The sequence below is a fragment of the Platichthys flesus genome, chromosome 15, assembly GCF_949316205.1.
Source record: "Platichthys flesus chromosome 15, fPlaFle2.1, whole genome shotgun sequence".
Taxonomy (NCBI): Eukaryota; Metazoa; Chordata; class Actinopteri; order Pleuronectiformes; family Pleuronectidae; genus Platichthys; species Platichthys flesus.
This window is the reverse complement of record NC_084959.1, coordinates 16,229,597-16,253,216: the sequence shown is the minus strand read 5'-3', so window position 1 is coordinate 16,253,216 and position 23,620 is coordinate 16,229,597. Positions and strand designations below refer to the sequence as shown.

At 42.2% G+C, this 23,620-nt stretch overlaps 1 protein-coding gene across 5 annotated transcripts in view; it reads left to right on the top strand.

The window, feature by feature from the left end:
• Positions 1-622: 622 nt before the first annotated feature.
• Positions 623-23,620, top strand: part of LOC133969675 (glutamate receptor 3) — a 67,599-nt gene continuing 44,601 nt past the window's right edge. For all 5 annotated transcript variants that reach the window (XR_009924235.1, XM_062406302.1, XM_062406300.1 and 2 more), the window contains exons 1-3: positions 623-825; positions 2,051-2,209; positions 13,912-14,151. Coding sequence is in view for 4 of the 5 variants with exons in the window: in XM_062406302.1 (XP_062262286.1) it covers positions 738-825; positions 2,051-2,209; positions 13,912-14,151 (487 nt within the window). In the remaining variant the exon portion in view is untranslated. The remainder of the gene's footprint in view (positions 826-2,050; positions 2,210-13,911; positions 14,152-23,620) is intronic.

The window sequence follows — 23,620 nt, the reverse complement described above, 5'->3', positions numbered from 1 at the left end:
CCTTAGCTGATCCCTACAACCTCACTATAAACGTACAAATAAACACACATGCACACACATAAATTAGCATTGTAGAACTAGATATGTGTGTAAGCGTGGTGCTGCTGTGGCTATGCACCACACACACACACACACACACACACACACACACACACACACACACACACACATGCACACGCACATACACAGACACACACAGCTGTGCCGCCTCACACACCAACTCTGCAGTGACGTGAAGAGGAAGACGGGTGGCTGCTCTTATTATAATTCAACGTTAGGCTAAGTTTGATAACCCGCCTCCTCTCCTCCTCTTCCTCCATCCATCCATCCATCCCTCGTCTCTCTCTCCGTGGTCCAACTCAAAGGTCTTTATCCCCAGTAAGAAGATCCGCTTCCCCCTCTCCTCCTCCTTCTCCTCCTCCTCCACCTCCTCCATCTTTGAGATTAAACATTGGCTGTGTGTCTCCAGCATCAGCATCAGGAGAGAGAGAAAGCGAAAGAGAGAGAGGGGGAGAGAGAGAGAGAGAGAGAGAGAGAGAGAGAGAGAGAGGTTGGCGCTGCAGTTGCGCTGGCACATATTCAACGTGGGTGCACACACAGTGAGTGAGTGAGTGAGAGAACGAGCCGCCGCATCTTGTGGATTTCTTTGCGCATAACCAGCCCGTGTACATGCTTCTCCCTGCTCCTCTTCCTCCGTCACGTCCACGCCACGAGTTGGTTTCACTTCTCGGAGAAAGATGTGGCATCGCGCATTAGCGACAGTCCTCGTTTTGTTGCGTTTTGCGGGTCACTCGCTGGCAGGTTTTCCGAATCAGATCAACATCGGTAAGTTCTCCGGGATCCTCTCAGCCCCGCACGCACATCTCTTTGTTCACACAGTCTAAATAGGACACGTCTCTGTGGGCTGCACACATTGATTTAGTTCTGTGCATCAATGCCAAGTTGACTTCTCTTAAATCCTGGATGTTGCAGGTTTTTGCGCGTCTTTGTGGGCGGATTGGTTAAAAATAGAGTTGAACCAAATGGTCAAAATCTGCAGTGAGTGGTGACACACTGACTTCTAACTGATGTAGTTATCTGTTTCGAAAGAAGTCAATTACTAGGTGCTGTGCCTCTCAAGGAAATTCAAAGTGCATACTGCATGTGTATGTTGGGAATGTATGGAAGCCCATTGCTGCCACTTTGTAGGAAAAATCCTCTAAGTCAATATGATGAGAAGCGTTCTCAGAGAATGACTTACTAAATCCCCCCAAAAAAAGAGTTGGTATCTCAAAATGATGACTAGTGGTGTATTTCATTAACTGAGATCACATTCAAAGCTAAGGCACAAATGGATGCGAATTTCACAACGTTTGTGCAGACGGCGATCGCATCATTCACGTCACTCTCTTGAGTTACAATATTCAGGCGAAAAACGTGTGTGATGCGATGTCGCAAAAGCCAATCGCCATTGAGAATGAAACTCACCAGAGACAGGTGTTGGCACCTATCTGAGCTAGCAGGTCACCAAACTGGCCACTCGTCAGGTCCTGGTTTAGATATCATCCACACACAGTTCCTGGAGACGACCCAAGAGCTGTGTGCACCTGTGGATGGTCCTGAGGAACACACACACACACACACACACACATACACAATGGCACTGGCCTCTCCATTGTCTGCACAACATATACAACGCAATTGCAGTAGCTTCAGCCAGTGGTTGTCCTCATGTCCTCTTTTTTGGAGGAGAAACAGGTGAATAGTCTCGGGTTGTGTTTATTTGTGTGACTTACACAAGTTCCTGCGAGTAAATACAAACGATGCTGCGAGCAAACTTGCTTGAGTAACGGTAATTCAAGGATTAGGCTACTATCTTAAAATAAGTTGGGCAACAATTTTAAGATAAGGAGTGGGCCTCTTAAAATAATAACTTACAAACTCAAAGTAAAGACTTAGCATCTCAAAAAAATGACCTTAATGACTTACCGTCTCATAATTTTGATTTAGCATTCATCTCTCTTGTCAGAAATGGGCTTCCGTAACATTATGTGACATCTCTCCCTTGCAGGTGGACTTTTCATGCGCTCTACAGTGCAGGAGCACAGCGCCTTCAGGTTTGCTGTGCAGCTGTACAACACCAACCAGAATGCGACGGAGAAACCCTTCCACCTCAATTACAACGTCGACAACCTGGAGTCCTCCAACAGCTTCTCTGTCACACATGCCTGTGAGTAGCTACACACTATATAAACCTCTCAGTAAGACCAGTCTCTGTGTGAGAAACACCGGGACAACGCGTTCACCACTGTTGTTTTGGTTTTAAAAGTTAAATATTATTTATGAGCTGAATTTGGGGTTTGAATGAAGTGGACAGTGACCGGCCAATGCCCTGCCTCGTTGACCGGCGGGTTGATGGAGCATGACTGCCTCTAATTGGCGAAACACAGTGATTATTGTAGACCCAGTAATGCAGTAATTCCAGAGGAGCTGATGAGCGGCACTTACATGACTGTGCTGGAAAGATGGGAAAACACAAACATCGCTGCTCTGGCTGATGTCATGTGTGGCTTTGGGTGATGGCTGCACGTTTAATTGTGGCGGTGGCTAAAGGTTCAATTGGTTGAGTCCTGCAAATTTGATCTGGTCTTTCTTCACTGTCAAATAAATGTCCCAAAGTAACCTTCACATCTGCACCTTGATAAATTGGTTAGATATTTGACCCCTGTTCAATTGTTGATTGGTTGGATTGTTTGTAAACAAGATTATACAAAAACGACTGATATGATGTTGGCAAAAGCTTGGTTTGAGGCCCAGAAAAAAAACAGAATGCGTATAAAAGAGCAGATTCAGGAATCTTTTTTATCACTTTTGTCACCATTTGGAGATTGTGAGTTTTCTATTTAAGGAAGTGATTGCATCTGGTATGCGCTCTACTGATTGACAATCTAGTTGACAATGACATTTTGTTACTTCTAATATAATACAATCTAGACTGTTGCCTCTGGATTGTCAGTCCCTGTGATAATGATTTAAAATATCACATTATGTTATACCAACTGCACAGCGGTGCAAATTTATCCGGCTGCACTTTTGTCAGATGAATAGTCTAACGTATCAACTGTAACATGCTGTAATCCTTGTAGTCATCTCCACAAACATGACGGATCTGATCGGAACGGCTGCGGAGTGCGAGATGGCTTCATAATTGGTCTACCAGTCACTCCTCTGCCATGCAGGGCTTTAAGATCTGTCTGGAGAATTAATTTGTTATCCTTCTCCCCACCAACTGCACTTCACACTTCATGGTTAAGGATCAGCTGCTGCCCTCCGACGGCTGTCAGCTGCTGCAGAGACGCCTGTGTAACCTAATGAAGTGAGGAAATGGCCTGGAAAAAAAAGAGGAAATTGAGCAAAAGTGTAAACTAATAAATCAAAGGCTTGGTTATGATAAAAAAAATCTGAATAGCTGTTGAAGGCATGTGGTTGTTGGTGTGTGGGTTGGTGTGTGTGTGTGTGTGTGTGTGTGTGTGTGTGTGTGTGTGTGTGTGTGTGGCAGGGAACAAGGAGCAGCCTTGGGGAGAAGCTGCAGGCAGATGCAGGATTACACATACACGTTACACAAACATATTTGCACACTCACACCTTGACGCTGATGCCCTGTTCAACCACAGCCTTGGTCTGTCGGCTGCTGAGTAATTACGCTGGAGCAGCTGTGGGGTCGGTGCTTAGCTCAAGGGCACTTCATCAGTTGTTGTTGAGGAAGAGATGAATGCTACATTCTTGGCTTGACCAGTTCACGGATAAAGCACAAACCTGGGCCTGTTGTTAGTTTTAAAGAAGTATTATTATTATTAGTTTTATTACATATATGTTATATATATTTTATGTATATTATATAGTGAGTCTTGTATTTATTGCACAGGATACTACTTGGAATGCAGGATGTTGTTATGATGCTGGTCTGCCACATTTGGCACCCTGTAGAGTACATTAATGAAAATAGTGGCCTGGATCTGGCTCAGACTATTAACAATTTAGACCATAGCCAGAGCTTAACTCTTGAATGAACTTCAATTGATTGTTTTTGAAAGAATCTAAAGGTTTTTCCTTCTGAAGGATGACAAGAAAAGAGAGATAATCAGGAGGATTAACTCCAGCGAGATGTGCTGATGCCAGATGAAGCTAGAGGACTGATGCTAAATGCTCTCCAGTAGAAAAAGACCAGTCAGTGGCTCATTGAGCAGACCAGCCAGGCCAGTTTATGACTAAGCCGTTGCTAGAAAAGGCACCAAGCTCCACAATTCTTATTATAGTCATCTGGATTGTATAATATCCTGTTTCCCTGGCAGGTGTTGATGTAGCAACTGAATGTGATCATAATTCTGGCAGCAGTTAAAGGTTAGTCATTGCTCTGCTTTCCTACAGCTCACAATTTGTACATTTTCATAACATCATAAAACATTAAAATGACTGAGACATTTGTGGGATAGTCTACAAAACTCCCTCTGTAATATGAAATAAATAATAGAGGGCCGTGCAGTTGTGTAAAAGAGAGGAACTACTTTTTGTCCATAGCTCATTTGTTGAACCTTTTGTAGGACACTGCTACCCCCCAGCCGGGTCAGGATATAATGATTGTTACAAATCCCTGTTGGAAAATTACTCTGGTTATTGGCAATAGGGATCAATAGGTGGAATGCTATAGTCCAGCAGCAGTAGCAGCAGTGTGTGTGTGTGTGTGTATGTGTGTGTGTGTATGTGCTGCTCCAGTTTGTTGCCCTCTATGGAAAAATCAATCTTCACCAAGCTTTCATTTTCTCTATCGCAGTGGCTCCCCTCTAATAAAAGCCTGATTCTCCAACTTCCTCTGACCAGAGATGTAGAATTTTCAGTTCGACGCTCGCATTGCAGATATGATAGTTAGAAAACCACAACATGCAAACGGCCAATGGTACTAGCAGTAGCATTTGCAGTCCGTGTAACTGGATTGAGTCTGACAAAAAGAGCCTCGCTGTGTTTATTATCTCACCAATTTGTGGCTGGAGTGAGGCTGCAGAACTTATTGATGTGACACCGTGCCGCAGGCAGGGATGGGGTGTGCATACATGTAGAAACAGGAGGCTTGTATCCATTAAAGACTGAGGTCAGGGCAGGGAGAGATGGTGGGTGGTGGTGAGGTTCTGGTGGTGGTGACATGGAGGACAGAGGAAATAAAGCATTAGCGTTATCAGCCGTTTATTCAACACATGATTATGCTTCTGTGTACACTGCTTCACACATTAATGCAAAGTGTAAAATGCATGAATTTAAATTCCTGAGTGATCTGTTAGCTTAATTTGGTTAATACAACTCCATCTGTTGAGCCACTTTGTGAAAAGGCCATATGTTTTAAGATGTTCTCTTTTCACTCTCCTTAAGTGAGAGCCAGGATGGATGTTTGGGCCTGAATTTCCTCCAGAGACGAACTTTGATTTGATGAGGCGTCAGTATTAATGTATGATGCTTATTAAATAATCTATTATGGCCACCTATCCTCCCTCTGATATGACTCAACCAGTGCAATGTCACTCAGAAAGAGGCTGATGTTATACCTCTTCAATGTGTAGGCAATGCATAGTCCCACTAATGCAGCATAGACCAGTTAATGCAGCCAGATATCCTCCTCCTTCTCCTCCTCCTCCTCTTCTCCTTCTACTTCTTCTTCTACTTTTCCTTCGGCATTTTTAAGACTACACTGAATTCTTTGACTCATAAGCTGTGTCCTAATAAGGAAATCTTGTGAAAAAGTTTTTGTTGTTATTATTATTATCTTATCTTGGTATCAGCATAAAAGCAGTGCAGGCTGGGGATAGAAGAACAGCAACAGACTATTCCCAAGATGTATTTCTAAAAATGTTTTGATTACAAATGTGATATTAGAGCAGAATAGCTGCATGTGAAAGGAGAGTGGTCATATGTGATTTCTAAGAAAGTGACCCAGAAAAGATAGTTATTCGAGAGTTAGTTGTATACTGAATTGTGATATTGAATTAATCATCTAATGGTACATAATATTTCATACATCATTTAAAGGAATAGTTAAACATTTTGTGTAATAGGATTTAGTCTCTATACCATTCTTGAGGCATAGCTACAACAGCTGCTTAGCTCCAGTCATACTGAAATCATATTTTCACTTCAGTGAATCTATTGGTTGGAAAAACAACTAAACTAACTTATTGGCCACAGTTCAGCAGGTGCACTCTATCTTTCAGCCCCATTAGACTAAACTAATTATAAGTTAACCATAAAAGGGTAGTAATTGCTGCAGATTGAATTGTTTTTATGTACAAATTTCACTAAATACACTGAAATTTGCCAATTCTGATATGGTCATACTCAAAGCCTTGAGTGGAATCTAAACGGAGACACATCAGCCACACTAGCGAGATCTCTGTCATGAGGACAATTCGTTTGGAGCTAGCCCAGAGTAAACATTCTGTAAATATTTAATAAGATAGATCTAGAAGTCTTCATGAAGGTGGGCGAGTCGAAAGCTGTTAATACTAAAGGGGAAAGAAAAAGGTAGTCTGCCCCTTGTTCTGTCAAAAGTAACGGACAAATCTCGGACGGCTTTTATTGTAGCGCTTTTCTGCTTGTAATCGGATCGCCACCGACTGTCTGACAGATGAGAGTTTAGTTGAATGAGACCTTATTGTCCAGCCAATCATTAGCATTACAACATGAGACATAGGTTTCTGGTCTGCTAAGCTAAGTGGCTGCTGGCAGTAGCTTCATATATCAATATTAATGTCTAACTCTTGGCCAGAAAGCAAGTGAGTACATTTCCCCAAAAAGCGGAACTATTCAAGGAAGATTTTAAGAATCTAACAACTTAAAAGCAGTTATTACTTCAGAAGCTGTGGTTTCCGGAAGAAAAAAGATCATCAAGTGGATCATTCGAGCGTCAGAGCTTTTGCAAACATCAAAAGGTAAATAACAATTTGGCAACACTTTACATCGTGTTTGCTGTGTTAGCCGTAGCAAAACAAACATCCAGGGATGTAAGCAAACAATGCATAACCTCAGATCCATCATAACTCTTAGAACTAATTTAAACCGACAACTCATGAATGATGCAAGAGCACCAGAGACATGGTTGTCAAATGGTTAGGCCCGAGGGAGAGCATTCTGCATGATGGTTTCTATCTTAATCCACACACACTGTAGCGGCATCAGTGTCAGCGGGGTGACTGATAATCAGAAGCAGAACTCGTCCACTCTTGGCTTTTACGCTGCACTCTGCATGCCTCGATTCAATTTATTAATAAAAAACTGGCCTCAGATCCCTGCGTTTATGTATTCTGACAGGCGCTTGTGTTTACACATGAAAGCTGCGAATGGGACCTCTGGATTTGGAAGCCCCCCTGAATAGAGAGAGAAACTCACCCAAAAGCGTTGTCCCTTTATCGTGATGCACCGATAAAAATATCTGCGTTGCTGCTGCTGCGGCCGGAGTCCTGTCAGTTTGCATGACCTGCCCCGAGTTGACGAGCGCTCATCCTCCGATTCGTCATGGTGTTGCCATTATTAAGCGTAACACACACATGTGAGCTTTTGTAATGTCTTTGGAATAATTTGATCTAACTAGAGAGGGATGTCAGTCACAGGCAATGATACGTTCACTGACATGAACAGATGGTTTGACCCTTGCTTTAATAAGAGCCTTTTTGGACATTTTGCTGTAGGGCAGTGCAGCACTCATGGGTCATCATGCATCATAAATGCATCACCTCTCTTTGAACAAGGGAGTATTGATGCTAAATAAATGGCCTTGACCACAATAGAGGCTTTTAAACATCCTTTGACTGAAGACGCCAGCGTATAAAAACAAGAAAATCCAGAATTCAGCCCACCAGGCGTAAAAAAGGATCCTCTTTCATGTTTTTTTCTTAATCTGAGCCTCTCAGCACTGGCTGGTCATATAATGCTGCAAAATGGCGCAGCAGCGCCGAATAGGTTTGGGGGCAAGCCACTGGAGATGTGCAGTTAGTCTTTCATCCTGTGCATCAGAATGGGCTTACATGCCAGTGCTGTAACAGAGCGACGGTGATCACTACTGACAAGCTACAGTGATGCTGCAGCAGTTTGTTGCAGTCTTACACAACGTCCTTCAGCGTGGCTGCCTCTCAGAGCTCTGTTGTTATTCAATTATTCTTTTTTTTTAAACATGAGATTATCCAAGGACAACGAGTTGCGAAGTGAACCACACGGATGAAAGAAACAAGAAAACCAAAAGATCCCACTGGGCCAGTGAATTAGCTAAAGGACTGGCTTCTCTTATACCTTTGTAAAAGTTTTGTGGAAAATGCATTGTTAAGTGTGAAGAAATTATTAATTCTTAATGCACCTGAAACAAGAATTTAAACCTTAGATTATTTGTTATTCAAAGTTGATATACGTTGTTAGCTTTATTCATCCAAATGATTATCCATAGTAAAACTTAAGTCATATTATTATACAATATTGACCAGAACAGATGGTTAGAGATGATGGAAATGGATTATTTAAATCTTAATAAATATATTTTGTTTGTACAGAGTCACCAGATCCTTCACTTTCCAAACATTTGCATTCTCTTGATGTATTTCCCGGTGTCTTCTGCACTTTTTTGGTTCAGTGTATTGATTGCTCTGTCTCCTGTGATTTGGTCCTTGGATGGTGTTTTTCTCTTTTTTTCAGTATATGCAAAGCATGTGTAGGTGGAGTGCTAGCAGCGCTCTTACTGCAGTGCAGTGCAATATTAAAGTGTATTCTTTCATACGAGGCTCCAGTAGCCACAGGCCCTGTGTGTGGATCGCTGCTGTAGATTTCCTTCTGTCATGTTGCTTTAGCATGTGGGATGTATCCAGTTGTATTTCTCAGATTAGGGCTAATCCAACGAGTGTTAGCCCCGCTTTTTTTTTTGTTCATAATGGGTATCTGCAGGGGGTGGCCCGGTGAAAGAAAAATATGTGTTCCTTACAATGCTATGATCTGTGGAGAGGAGGGAATTCCAGCCAACTTGCAACCACACTGCCTGAGGAGAAACACCTACTCAGGCTCCAGTCCCTATATGCCTTGCGCTTACGCTGTGGTTGGTCATCTGAGACGAATTGCACAACAATGCAGGCTGTAAGGCGGATAAAAATATGAAACACTTAAATGTCATAACACGGAGATCGTTCGAACTGGGTGCACCTCACTGAGATTTTTATTTCAAAACAAAAGCTCACTGGGATTTTTACTGTAAAAGTCCTGTCAGTGGAAGGAGCAGAGGAGATTTTTGAAAAGAGTCATTTTTAAAAAGTTCTTTAATATTGGTGGAAGTATCGCTTACATTTTTTTTATGGCCACTAAACAGAAACACTAAAACAGTGTACAGGGTTCAGGGTCAGGATGGGCACAGTTGCACAGTTTTGTAGACAGTTTTGTTCAGTGCTCAGACCTTCACTGACTTACCTGCGTGTCTTTTTAAATGTGGCCTTTGATTTTAAACTTGTCCATTCAAGACCCTGCTGCTTTCTCCTCGTCTTCAGTGCAGACTTTTCAGACATGTTCACAAGTAATGATGCACATGTTGATAGTATATTGAAAGATTTGTACGTGTTGTCCATGCAAGTGGGTGGTTCTCTGTGACTCCACGATGTGAACTCTTCTGTGTGCCTTGCTCTGTTCTCTCCAATGCGTTTTGGACAGATAGCAACCCCCGTCTCTCCAAACAAGCAGAAGCACTTAGTTCTCTGTGAACTGTCAATACTGAGACTGTTTGGAAAACACCTGCGACACTGTGCCAAGTGTCCAAGCTCCTGATTCAGACACAGACGGAGAAATATTCTCACAACATCCTGTCCTGCTGACACATTTAGAACCTTGACGGTAGAACGCTAAGGATGCACATTACCTGGAATAAGAGAGCAGTGATGTTGTCTGATGTTCTTATCCTGCAAATCATCATCTGGAGAGCGGCACAGCTTAGATGCCCAGTTCCTTTCCACGAGGAAACACTGAGTGTCTGTCACTTTTACGAGATTTTGTCTGAAACTGAACCGGGTGGTGGGGGCATAAAACTGCAGGGTCGTCAGCAGGTCAGTCTCAATCTGTCCAACACTCCGGTGCTTTCTGACAAAAATACATGCTAAACTAGTAACATGTCCTTCAGCCTCCCTCTGCTCTACTCTGTTCAGTGCTAACGAGCTAATTAGCTAATGTAAACACACTAATCTCCATATATCGAAGATGGTGATCGTTAGAGCCATCAGACCTGCTTAGTATCAGAGAGTTAGTGTTGCCACTGCAATTTTGTGATGTTCATATCAAGTGTTAGCATTTAGCTTAAAGCAAAGCAGAAACTGACTGACAGTAATTCCTGCTGTTATATGGTGAAAAGTCCAAGTAATTCCAATTTTTGGGGGTCTCAGGGCATGAAACAATGTTCTGCATAATGTTGTTTTCTTCTATGAAGCTATGAGGCTTGAATAGATGAATAGAAAATAGTCCTGATTAAATGTGAGGGCAGAATTACATACATCTGATATGACTCGGGCGTCACAGTGTAACAGTGAAACTGTCTCCTCAGTCGGTGCACATTCTACACCTCATGTTATTATTATAATAAAACATTTGGTGGATATATTCACTGATTCCATTTTCTCTTGACCCCGTCCTGTATGAGTTGGCAATTTTGGGACAGCAGCTGCATGTGTGCTCTGCCTGCTCCGCCTCTCTTCTCTTACTAAACATGTGACCCCGGCTGACCGGGCGGGACAGGGGAACAAATTGAAGTCTTGCTGCCTCGGATGTTGCTGCAAGCACTGATCTCAGAAAAGAAAGAGGTCGGAAAATAACTTTCCACCGGGCAGAAGAAAACACATAAACAAGTTATTTGTAATCATCCCAGAAAGTAAAATCTTTGTCCTTGCTTTGTGCAGATTCAGAAGCATAGTCCTTCAAACCTTGAATCTCTCCCCAGGGGCTCGATCCGAAAAAGTTCCCTCCCTTATCTCAGTGTGACTCCTCTATCGCTCTCCTTATTCACACTTTCTTAAATGCATCAGGTTTCATTCCCTCGCTGCATGGGGACAGCAGCCACTTTCCATTCCCCTTCAGAGTCAGCAACAGGGCCTGAAGAATTCACTTTGTTCTGCTGTGCATACACTGCACAAGTTGATCCCTATACATCGGTCTTATCTTAGACCCAGAAAAGATTCCACAACAGCAAAGACCCTGAAAGCCGCGAAGCTCTGAGCTGCTGACGTGAGAGAGCGCTGGTGCCACAGGAGCTGCTGTATCCACATGTTTAAGTTTGACGAGGTGGAGAGAAGTCGAGAGAAGCAGAGAATCGGAGGTTGAGGGAGAAAGCCATATACCCACAGTATAATGGCAAAGTAATGACACAGTAATGACAGGCAGAGGGGCGTGTTAGGTGATGGAGAAAACACGATGGGAGTGGACGGAGTGTGAAGGGGTGAATTTTCCCCAGTTGGATATCAATCAATCATGGATGTAAAGAGTGTGTTAGCAGTGCGAACAGAGAGGCACAGAGCCTGCAGTCCAAACAACAGCTTCCTCTTCTCCTCTGTAATAAAGTAAATGATGTAAGTCTTCATCGCTGACTGGGATCAGGGGGATTTACATGAGTTGACTCCTGTCACTGCCCCGTGAGCCGAAATATATGATTGCATCAGTCCTTCAGGAGAGTGGGCCGGCCATTTAACCTTGACAAACTGAAGATAATGGGGCCATTTTGAGAATTGGATGATATTGAGTTTCTGAGAGGTTTGAGTTTTATGGCTGTCTTCTATTCTTGGACAAAACTGAGCTGAATAAATTCTCTTTCCGCAGAAATGTGAGCTTTTGTAATTCTAGCAGCCACTATGAGCCGTGCTGAATCCCAAACTGAAAACTGTGGATGAAGAGATTTGAATCAAATAACATCCCGTTTGCATAATTCAAATGATCCTTAAATATGGCCCCTCAGTGTACAGCGGCGCTCCCCCCAAACAAGTGCAGCTATTTCTTTCTGTGGATTCTTGAGTTGGTATGTTTCCCACACTGGTGAGGTCGGATGTGTGTGCAGGCTGAGAAAATGGTGGGATGGAGGAATGATAAAATGACGGAGAGAAAGATGACTGAACTGAGCTATCAGGCGTGTGTGGGTGAATGAATGGTTGTTCTAATGGAAAAGTTCAGATGAAGAGGAGAAACTTTGGAAATGGATCCAGTACTGGACTCCAACTACATTTGCAGACATTAGTGTCTGCTGATACTTTTCTGAAGTAACAGATCGTATTTAAAGTCCAGTTATTTAAAGTCCAGTCGGCTAAATTAACCATACTTCAGGGTTTAAACCCAATTCTGGGTGTGTGAAATAGTTTTTTCCTTTGTAGGATCGTCTGTCTTATATTGTATGACGGGTGACATTTGTAATAAAGAGCATTAGGGCCAGGTATATAAAAAAATTAATAATTAGAGGATACATTTTTCCCCCATTTAGAATTTTGAGAAGAAAGTCAAAACTAACGTCAAACTCAGCCAGAGGAGGACGATTTAAAATGTTTGCTAGATTGGTAACACCAAGGTTAAGAATAAAGGAAAAGGTTTTACATTATAGTATTGCATCTTTATTCTTTATATTTTGATTTAATTATTTTAATGGAAAACACTTCATGCTGAATGTTCTTGTTGTCTATATGCCTTTTGGGAGGATGCAAATTAGTAACTGATTTCATTATCACGTGATTTGAAAATTACAAAGGGAAAAAACCTGTGATTGTAGTCGAAGGAACACAATATGATGAACTTATAACGCTTTAACTGAATCAACAACCACCAGTCACTAAATATTAGTAATAATGAAAACTTCATATGTCTGATTCACACTTCATTTCTTTGTGTTTTTCTGTGCTTTGGTCCAGCTGCTAACTTTAACATGTCTGTCCATTCACCCCCAATTTTTCAGCAGATATTTCATGCATCCATAGTGACTTGTTCAATTGTTAATTACTTGCTACCAACACAAATTCTTGATGCAACCCTTAATATTCATGTAAGTCTTGCTTAACTTATGCATTGCCTAACAAATGTTTTGTCCCCAAACTTTCACGTTCCAGGAATCACTTGATATTTCAAGCCACAGATTGTTGAAAAAGACACCTCATTAAATCCAATCAGGTTGATAATAACATCATTAAACATTGATTGGTGATAGTGAGGGGAGTCACACAGTTGTGATCTATGCGGAGCAGAAGATCATAAATACAAGAGCGGCTCTGCTGCGCTGACCGACATTTCCTTCAGCTGTTACTAATAATAAGATGGGGCTCACATCCCTGATTCAGTCCTGCTTGATGTTATTAAATCCATTTATTATGTACAAATAAAATCAAATAGTCAACACCTTGTAAGACTGATTGTCTGATGAACCAAGCTCATTTCCACAGGCAAGCAGATGGCAGCGGACGGGGCTTGATATAAATCTCGAATACTGCAGCACAGCCCGGCGCTTGCACACTTGCATGCTCATGTTTCTGGGTATTTGTCCATTAAGAGCCGTGGCCACTGCACTGATTTCCCCATTATATCTAGTTGATTGCCCAAGCGGTTGCATATAGACCAAGGAGAAGTGAAGGGCACTGGGTGGCAGGGCATGGCCATGGGGAACAGACATCCAACATGGCACCCATTCAGATAGCCACTGCCTCGCTCAGAAGACTAATCCTACCACAAATTCTCTCCAATCCAAACCTTTGATTACGGTTTATTTTACACGTGCACCAACTGTTCGCAGACTTAACTTAAAATATGGAATAGAACATTGGCATCATCTCCGATGGAGGGAAGAGCATTAGATCATATGTGACTCTCTGCTGGTCCCTAACCCGAACCCTGCTCTTTTGTCTCTGTCACCAGTCTGCTCCCAGTTCTCCCGGGGAGTCTACGCCATCCTCGGCTTCTACGACAGGAAGTCCATGAACACGCTGACCTCCTTCTGTGGGGCGCTGCACACCTCCTTCATCACGCCCAGCTTCCCCATCGATGCTGATGTGCAGTTCGTCATCCAGATGAGGCCCGGTTTGCGAGGGGCTGTCCTCAGTCTGCTGGACCATTACAAGTGGGAGAAGTTCGTCTACCTTTACGACACTGATAGAGGTAAGAGCAGTGAGCCAGTAAAGCTGCTTTACTGACATGCACTGAACAGTGGATTATCTCTTGAAATGACCCGGAGGTTCTGAATGCGAGCCAGTGGGCGAGTTGATGAGGTTTCTAACTATGCGGCAACAAAATGAAAATAACTCTGAAGGAGAAAGAGGCACCATATGCTTACAGGACGAAGAATGACAACGTGATTTTAGGGCTTTTGGTGATAAGGGCCGATGCTGGTGTTGATGTAAACAAAAACGTGAGCCCCAGAGTCAAACCCATTCAATACATCCTGCCTCCTTCATCCTTTGCCAGCCCCCACCTGAACGCTCTGGAGATTTTTGTATCGTTGTGAAGGTGTGTCTAACTGGAGAATCTCCTGCTGTGTTCTTCATATGACTCCTGAGAGAATCCCGATTGTGTGGGCATGCTGCAGAGTTCATGCTGGGAAAATGGTGCTATAAAACACACACACACAAACTTTTAACACAACTTGTGAAAGACAGATTCGTAGAACCAGAATATGTCATTATTGGAGAAGGAGGATAAGTCATCGACATACGAGACGCTGCTCACACAGACGCATTATTTCACAGTGTACCGCATATAATCGGCCTCTCCTATGTAAATCCCACATTCTGAAACGCCTGATACATTTTAATTTATACCAGTAATGATCCCAAATTGCTCGACTCGGTGGCTGAATGCTGCTCACAGAGTCGCTCTAAAGCTCCGTGCTTCAGAGGAATGAGTCACTCACAGGTGCTGCTGATCCGCTGCCATGCTACGGCTTCAGCTGCCGCAGCCTCTAATCCCCGACACTCTCTGATTATCATTTAGCTCTAATTGGATTATATAAAGACAGAGCACAACACACCTCAGCATGCGCTTTGTGGCCTCCCAGTCCCCTCATGTAGGCCAACTATTTACAGACCCGAGTCTTTGTCGGCCCCTGAACATCAGCATATGAGAGGTTGTTTGAAGAAACAGCACCGCAGTGTCTCTGTCTGGATTCTGGACCACGGCTCAGTCACAGCCGAGATGTGCTCTACGCCCCGATGCCGTGTGTGTTGGTCGTAGTTCAGATGACTGAGTAGTTGCAGAAGTGTTTTCGGGTGCAGTCTCTGCCGCTAAATGTGCCACTGCTCAAAACTGAGCATTCCAAGTATTTTTAAACTGCATTTCTAGGACAAGTTCCCTCCTTTCCACTTCCCCCGCCTCACTTGATGTACAGTATCTCCATTTCAGGTGGGTGTCTAATTTCACTGCTCACTCCCGGAGCCGATCCACTAACAGAACCATTTTGTGCATCTGCTGAAACACTTTTTTTGACAGTATGTTTGCATAGATTGACATACGTGTGGCACAAACCTGTTTAACAAAAACTGCAACCTCTGTAACTGTGACGCAGAGGTTGCCTCGGTCTCATTGGCCTGGCAGATGTGTGTGTGTGTGTGTGTGCGTTCCTGTTTCTGTGTCAGATTGTAGAAGCTGGTGATTGGTTAGCTGATGTACTTCAGACTAAATGATAGAGCAGTTTATAGCCTCTCCTGGGCACGATCAGCCCTCAGAAGTGCTGCCTGATGTTGCCCTCGCAGCTCTGTCTGACTTTGTCGGCCTCTGTCACCTGCTGCTTTGAGGGTGACGTGGCGCCATCTGTAACACTCAGCCTCTTCTCCACAGGCTGACACAATGTAAACACTAGTTTAGGATAGATTCCCGCTCGCTGCACAGCTTGTGTTTGCTGAGAGGCGTGTTAGCCGTCCTATTTTGGCTGCCAGTCCCTCCTCGCTGCTCCTCCCCATCAAGGTTCTGCTTGTCTGCTGTTTGTGTGGGTGACTGTTGAGAGTTTGTGGGCGATCATATGACAGTAATAGTCTTTATTTTACATTTCATTCAAACCTTTATTGATCCTGGAGAAGTTTCTCGAGGTTGCTCTCATTTACAACAACGTTGAGTGAGTGGAAATTTCCAAACACAGGCACAAATCACTATCTAGTTAAAAGAAAATAATTTAAAAACAGATTATAAGCAGTAACACAAATGGATGGATTGTGCTTTTTATTTTTGGAAGGATTTAAAATGTCCAGAACATATCAGTGAGTTGAATTTTAAAATGTGCTACAAAACAATCCAGGAGCTGGAGGCACAGCAGATAAAAACTGATTCCTCCACTTCAGTGCTAACTCTGGGCTTTTGAAGTACGAGCCGATCCCTAGAGAGACCGGGTTCTAGATGATCAATCTAATAGAGCTCAACAGTTTGGTTCCAGAAGTAAAAATCTAATTTATTTTCTGAACAGAGATTTTATTTATCAGCCATAACATTGTTTCACAATCCTAGGTAGATTTAGCACAACCTATGAGATTGTGAAACAATGTTTCGCTCCTGTAGAAGCCACAAGTTCATCTATCAATTGAACTTGAAAAATAAAATGTATGTATTCGATTCTTAAGGTGCAGTACAACACAATCCTCAGGTGTAATAGCTTCGTCTCTGTGGAGCTCGCTGTTACCATGGAAATGTTTACCTCTATCGCGAAAATCATGTTAGCTACGATCCGATCTTTAGTGTAACATTCCATTTACCAAAGAGCAACTGTGACATCCCTTTCTAAGATGCTGCAGTTTTTATAAAGATAAAGAAAATAGTCCAAAGGATGAAAATCATTACAACGAGGTCCTGAAAGTGGTTGGAGAGGGATCCTTCACAATGGTCACATGCCTCGTACTTTTACCTTTCTTTCCATTTTTTTTTAGCTTTTTTGCTTTTTTTCTGAAACATCAATGAAGAAAATCAATGGGGAATTTACATCCGGAACAAGAGCCGTTCCAAAAGTGGGCACTCACTGTTATGCTCGATTGTGAAAACATTCTGGAAGGAATATCTCCAATTCTGGCTTTATATAGAAACAAATGCCAACGCAGGTGACGTCTCCCTGCCAACAAGAACCACCTGACCTTGTTCTAAAGGATACAGTGGTGAGGACCACAGCTATCAGCAGTGATAAATCTGTGGGTGGAATGATAAACAGAATCCAAGGGCTGGAGAACGGAGGCAGCAGCATGTGTGTAGATTTCATCTCCATAATCCATTCCATGAAAACCTCCTCGACGACCTGCTTCCTGCTAATCATTTGAAAGCGGCCGCAGTTCCTATATAAGCAGTGATAAAGCATTAGTATGTATCTCTGTCCCCCTGAACGGGACAATTGACTCAGAGGTACAACTAAATGTGTCCGTGCATGAGCGGTACATTTAATTTCCACTATGCATTTCAAAATGGAAATTGTATCACCATCAAATAAGTTCAGCTTCACTTTCATGTTGGAGCTGCCTTCCTCTGTCGGGGGTATCTTGCGGATTTACCTAGTTTTAAAAAGACTGACTTTACACCTTTGCACACATGGGTCATTAAAGATGTGTTTATCTGCTACAGAAGAACATCACCTATTTATCTTGGATAATGTGGCTTCGAAATGACCTCATTAAACAGACTAATAGCCGCTGGCAAGAAAGACCTCTTGAACTGAGAAACATCTGGGACTTAGCACTGGAAGGACACCGGGTTTTTTAATGTGTAGCTTAGTTACTGCAAATTGCATATACGGACAGTGTATACCACTCATGCCAGTAAAAAAGACTTTGCTGCACAAAATTTAAAAATATGTTTGTAATCTTGAAAATAAACAAATTCCCAAAAGAATTAAACCAGTGTTCCAATGCAATTTTGTTATTCTATTTATTGTATCGAAATCAGTAAAAAACAAGTACGTCAAATTGAAGAAGTGTTACAAAAACAACTTCATAGGTATCAGTTCCCCTAAATGTGTCTTTTCAAATTAATAAATAAATAACAACACCTAGCAATGTTAAAGAAAGTGAAACAAAAAATCTGAACTGAATCTACACCAAAATGTAATCTTCTCTTACCCATACTGCATCCTTCCACAAGCTTCGTGGTATAACGTTTGTTATACCACGCTTACAAACCTTGCTTACAAACAAACTCACTCTATTGGCAGAAACTTGGACTATGGGCAGAAAAGGTCTCTGGTTCGTCTCCGGTTCGACTCCACGGAGAGACAACAAAAGACGAACCTGGATTGATCTGTCCAAAAATCCAAGAGAATTCTCCCTACCAAAGTCTAGTGCCCCTGAGCAAGGCAACTTACTCCCCCAACATCTGCTCCCCGAGCGCCGTACATGGTCGCTCACTGCTCTGTGTGTCCTGCACCAGATGGGTTAAAAGCAGAGGATAAATGTACCTACCATTGCATGAGTGTGTGTGCATGTCTGTGCATGTGTTTGGTATAAATAAACGAATCTTAATCTTAGAATCTTAATCTTAGAACTAAGCAACCAACCCACAAATGGACGGGTTTAAAAACATAACCTCCTTTCTCGGGGGAATTCTTACATAGAAAATCATACTTAAGTACAGGTGTAAATCCCATCTACACAGCGGTGAAAGTACAATACAGAAACTTCATACAATATTTCTTTATATCTGTTGATAATTGTAATAGCTACCTTTAACCAAGACAAATCCACAGAGGACTAACAGGAGGGGGACTGTCTATGTGCCTTAAGCTGCAGCTTTATAGAAAAGAACGATTATACAGATGTCAAGAGAGAAACAGTCCAACGTCTGTCGTGACGTATAAAATAAAAAAAACATCTCCGCGAGACATCAGGGTGTTTATAGAGAAAACAAGTCTCTCTAATGTGTGTCTTTGGGGCGATTTTAGGAATCATCACTTCATTAAAGAAATGTAAAGCAAAGTACTGTGTGTTCTCCACTTGATATTGAGGGACATGATTCCAGTCTCCTTTGGTATGATGACCTCAAGGGATTCTAATGTTGTCTCAATCTCAAAGTATAATACTATCCCCAGTGTAATATTAGCCTGAAGGAATGTCATCCTGCAGGTTTTAGTATTTAATGCATCGAGATCAGTGTTGAAGGAAGAAATTTGATTTGATTTAAGTAGAAGAATAAAAAAAATGGTTTTCAAAGTAGGGAGTAATTTTATGCAGAGAATGGTGCGTGTCTGTCTTATCTTATTAATAAGTGTGGGATAATTCGTATTTATGTTTATGCATATATCTATATGCATCATTTTATTAGTGTAGGTGGTTGAGGTGAAGGTGATTTGACTTAAAAGTATCTACTTATTTTCTAAATTAAGTAGCAGTGGAGTAAAGTGGTTATTGTACTGAAGTAAAAGTTGTAAGAAATAAAGTAGAGAAATACATTCTCCCCAAAAATGTAAGTAACTGCATGAGATAAATTTAAAATACCAATAAAAAATATGAAAAATGGCCCCATTTGAGTACTTGAGTAAGCTTATATTTGTGTGCAATCTTCCAGTGCAGTGTAACTCTTGCTGTTTCATGCAGGCCTCCTGATTCATGTACTCAACATGGTTCAAACTGGGTCCTCATTTCTCTTTGTTGCCATCAAAATGAAGGACTATAGTCTCACAACCTTCACTGCAGCTTCTCCTGCCTTCTCCAGCTGCTCTGACAAATGGGACTGGTCGGGATGGTGGAGCATTTGCATTCGATGTGTAATCACACCACCTTCCTGCTTAATGTCTGGTTGGTTTCGTCTCTGCAAGGAAACAACTGATTAATCGCACGCAGCTAAGTAGCTGCACTCAGCAGCCAGGCACACAGGTTCATTAACGCAGAATGGGAGAGACAGAGAGGGAATGGCACCGAGCAGCTGTTCCACTTTATGAACACCTTACTGCACCTTCACTCCGAGATGGACACAAATCAGTAGGCCTTGACCCCCCCTGTGTGTGTAAACACTGCGTTCCTCACAGGCCCTAATCTTGGGACTGAGGCAGAGATTCATTAATCAGGCCCGTCTGCTTCAAGAGAGCTGTTTTCCTCCCCCGTTCAAGGACTCTATTATACCACGTAGACAACAAGGAGCACAGGAGAGTGTAACACGTGTCACAGCATAGCCAAGTAGTGAGGCCAATGTTCTTTTCTGTAAGACGGGTTTCAAAGGGCTCTGTAAAACAAAGAGATGCAAATTAGAAAGCAGAAGATCTCCAAGTTTGGACAGGACAATGTCCTATATAATGAACTTTGAAATAGAACGGTGCATTATTTATCTCCTTTTTCTTATGGAGAGCACGTTTATTTTGCTCTGTGGTTTTTTCAGGATGCACTTTAAATTCTCCACGTGAGTCGGGTTGCCTTTAGATTTACAGCTGGGAATGGACCGCGTTTGGAAAAGCGGCTTAGGGATGCTTCGTATGTGTACTGTGCAGTGACCTCGTTGGTGAAAACCTCAAAGAGCTGTGTGCGCTCTCTGAGAAGACGCAGCTGAGGCTGTGTTAGCTGTCTGAGTGTTTCTGCATGATCCGAGGGCTCACTCGGCTCTGCCAGATGCCCCCAAACGGCATCAATCGATCCCCGCACGTCCACGCATGAGGCCCGGCGACGACATCAAACAACACGTACGCTGCAGACGCTCCGCAGCGCACTGCAGTATCAAGCCCATTGTAGCCCCGCATCACACGTGTGAATTATTAATGCAGAATAATAAACATGAGGGAAGAGTTTATCCGATCTGATGGTTTTGTTCCTCGCCGTGGATGATCTGCGATTCATAGACTCACACAACCATTGGGCCCAAGTTTAACTGGACAGCATCAGAGGGGCTATACATGCCCTGCACATTATATACCCCAGTCAGGTAATGCTAACTTCTTTTTACTATAATAATCATTTAAAAATAACTTCATCATAATGTAATTTATACCATATGATGACAAATGACTGATTGATCTGAATAAGCAGTAGATTGTGCCTGTAATCTCATTGGTTGCATGTTGATGAATCACTACACCATGTGATGATGAACATTTCTGAATTCATAAGCGACATCATGATGACATAAATCCGTCCATATGATCATGATTATTTTGCAATCTATATAACCTTAGGTCATGTATATAATATAGATATATATATAGTCCTATATGCAGATTATGAGATACCTTGAAAAATTCACTTATCACTTATCATATCATGTCATATGATGAGGATTCATTTTCATAAGCTGTGGATCTTCTCTGCATATCTTTACTGTTGGAGATAAATTAGAAATTGTGTTTTTGCACTATAATTTGCTTATTTTGACCTCAGATCCCCTCTCAGGTAATATTCCCACCAGGTCCACGTGTTGTTGGGTTATTTGTACACCCTTCTTCTGGCTGTGGTGACATGCAGGGTAATAACGCAGCCACCTAGAATGGAGGAATGAGTCACGTCCTCTTTACTAAAACAGACCGGCAGACAGACTTACATTACAGAAACTATGATACACCAATGCTGCTTCAGTGACCTTTATACAGACGTTACATAACCATAAACAGTCGCATCACTTTGTAAATCTGTGTGCGGTGCTTGACAAGGGGAGATGCAACACATTGCTCATTACAGACGGTTTGTCGTGTGGGCTTCTCTGCATAACCCACTCAGTCTGTCAACACAGTATATGAGAACAAGCCATTAGTGCAGCAATCTAGCATGCACAAATAACTGTCAGTGGTGAGTGCAGATTTGGATTATTTTGCTCTGTGTGTTCACACATCTCTCAGGCAGTTTGCTGAATGTGTTCACCCCTCCACTGTATCCAGGCTGGAAGGAAACCTCGTGCAGTGCCGAGCTCGTTGTTTCAGGACCATGGACAGCTCTTACATCTCTCAAAGCTCTGTGAGAATCGTGAACTCTTTTATTTTATTCAACTTTTATATAATCTTCTATTCATGCTCTGTTTGTGGACTTGGGCAGAGTCAACATGCAAACATCTGAACAATTTAAAGAAGACCCACACATTTATTAGGACTTAATACTAATTCCAGAATTGATTAGTTGCGATTTGGACATGAGACAGGTCCGTTATTGATAAAGGTTTGAATGATCCGGTGTCCGCACCTCAGCAGCTGGGACTCTTTAATTTAAGGGATGTCGTCAATCGCGACAACTAGCATCAAAGACAACTGATTCTCCAGTCGAGCTTCACTGAACTTTAAATAAACCGCTGAACAGCTCTTTGTGCATGAGCGGCGCTGCAGCCGGGCTTTCCTTTTAACTCTGTCTTACTGCAAGTCAGAAATAAAAGCTGCAATCAGCATCACCACGGGCCAAACAAACAGCCCATTCCAAACAGGCAGGTTGAGAACAGGCACTGCACTAGTCTTTACAAGTGGTTTCACAGAAAGCAGAAACCCGTCATTTCTTACACAGTGGATGTTTTAACTTCATAGTCAGAAAGACAATATCACTAAGATATTTTCCACTTTTTCAACTATTAGTGAGGAAAAAAAATTGTTGTGCTTGAGCAGTAATGAAGAACAGACGATATTGGCGTGAGGTGTCAGGTTATAACTACATGACTATTACTGGATGTTGAATGAGCCAGACGCCAGGTGAAAGGATACCTGACTAAAATCTAGCAAATCAAATACCTGCTTATCAAAGTGAGTCAAATCGATGCTAAAATCATATACACAACTAAATAGTAGGGATAGGGGGAAAAAACGATTCAGTTACGAATCGCGATTCTTGTGAATGACGATTTTAAGTAAACTTTTATTCATTCTATTTAATTTACCTTTTATTTATTGTTTAAAAGTAGTTGTCAGTTTGTGTGGAGTTGACAGGGACTAAACAATAATAGGGCACATTTTTATTTATATTCTCTATTGGCTGCCCGGCTGTCATTAAGTCAATGTTAATATTTGAAATGAAACTTGTGAAGCTCTAAGTAAATTTGACTCTGTTGTATTTGAAGGTATGATTCAACTGTTTTCCATGGTCAAGTATTTAAAAAAAAAAAAAAAAAAAAGAAATGGCAAGAAATCGTAATATCGAATCGCAATACTTACAGAATCGCAATCATACTAAATATATCATGTTGTCAGCACAAATGTACAAAAACCGTGAACGGACTTTCACTCACTTATACGTGTTCTATGGGGCCATTCAAATAAACTCAGACAATCTTGTCAATAAGCTTCCTGAATTGAGATCAAGCACATTTGCCATATCGGTTACTGTTAACAATATACCATCAATGCTTATCTCACCCCCCTGCCCCTTGACTCATAATGCTGCCACTTAAATAGATGAGAAATCAATACACATGATACGTGTAATAATTGATCCTCTAACCTTTTAACCAGCCGTGACTCCCCGTCATCCCGCTCTTACTTTGTAATGTCTGTTCACTCCTGTCGGCTCGGGGAGTGAACAGGGCGTAGGGTGAGCACACAGGGATCAAGAGGTTTGTTTCCTTTTCCTCCGCAGCTCAACATTGGCATCTCGGCTGCTCACAGACGGAGATGTGGCCACATATCTGAATGAATAGGGAGGAAATGAGAGCGTACGCAGACGACGAGCGAGGGAAGGAACAGACGAGTCAGCAAAGCCTTTGTGTCTCTCCTGCGTCA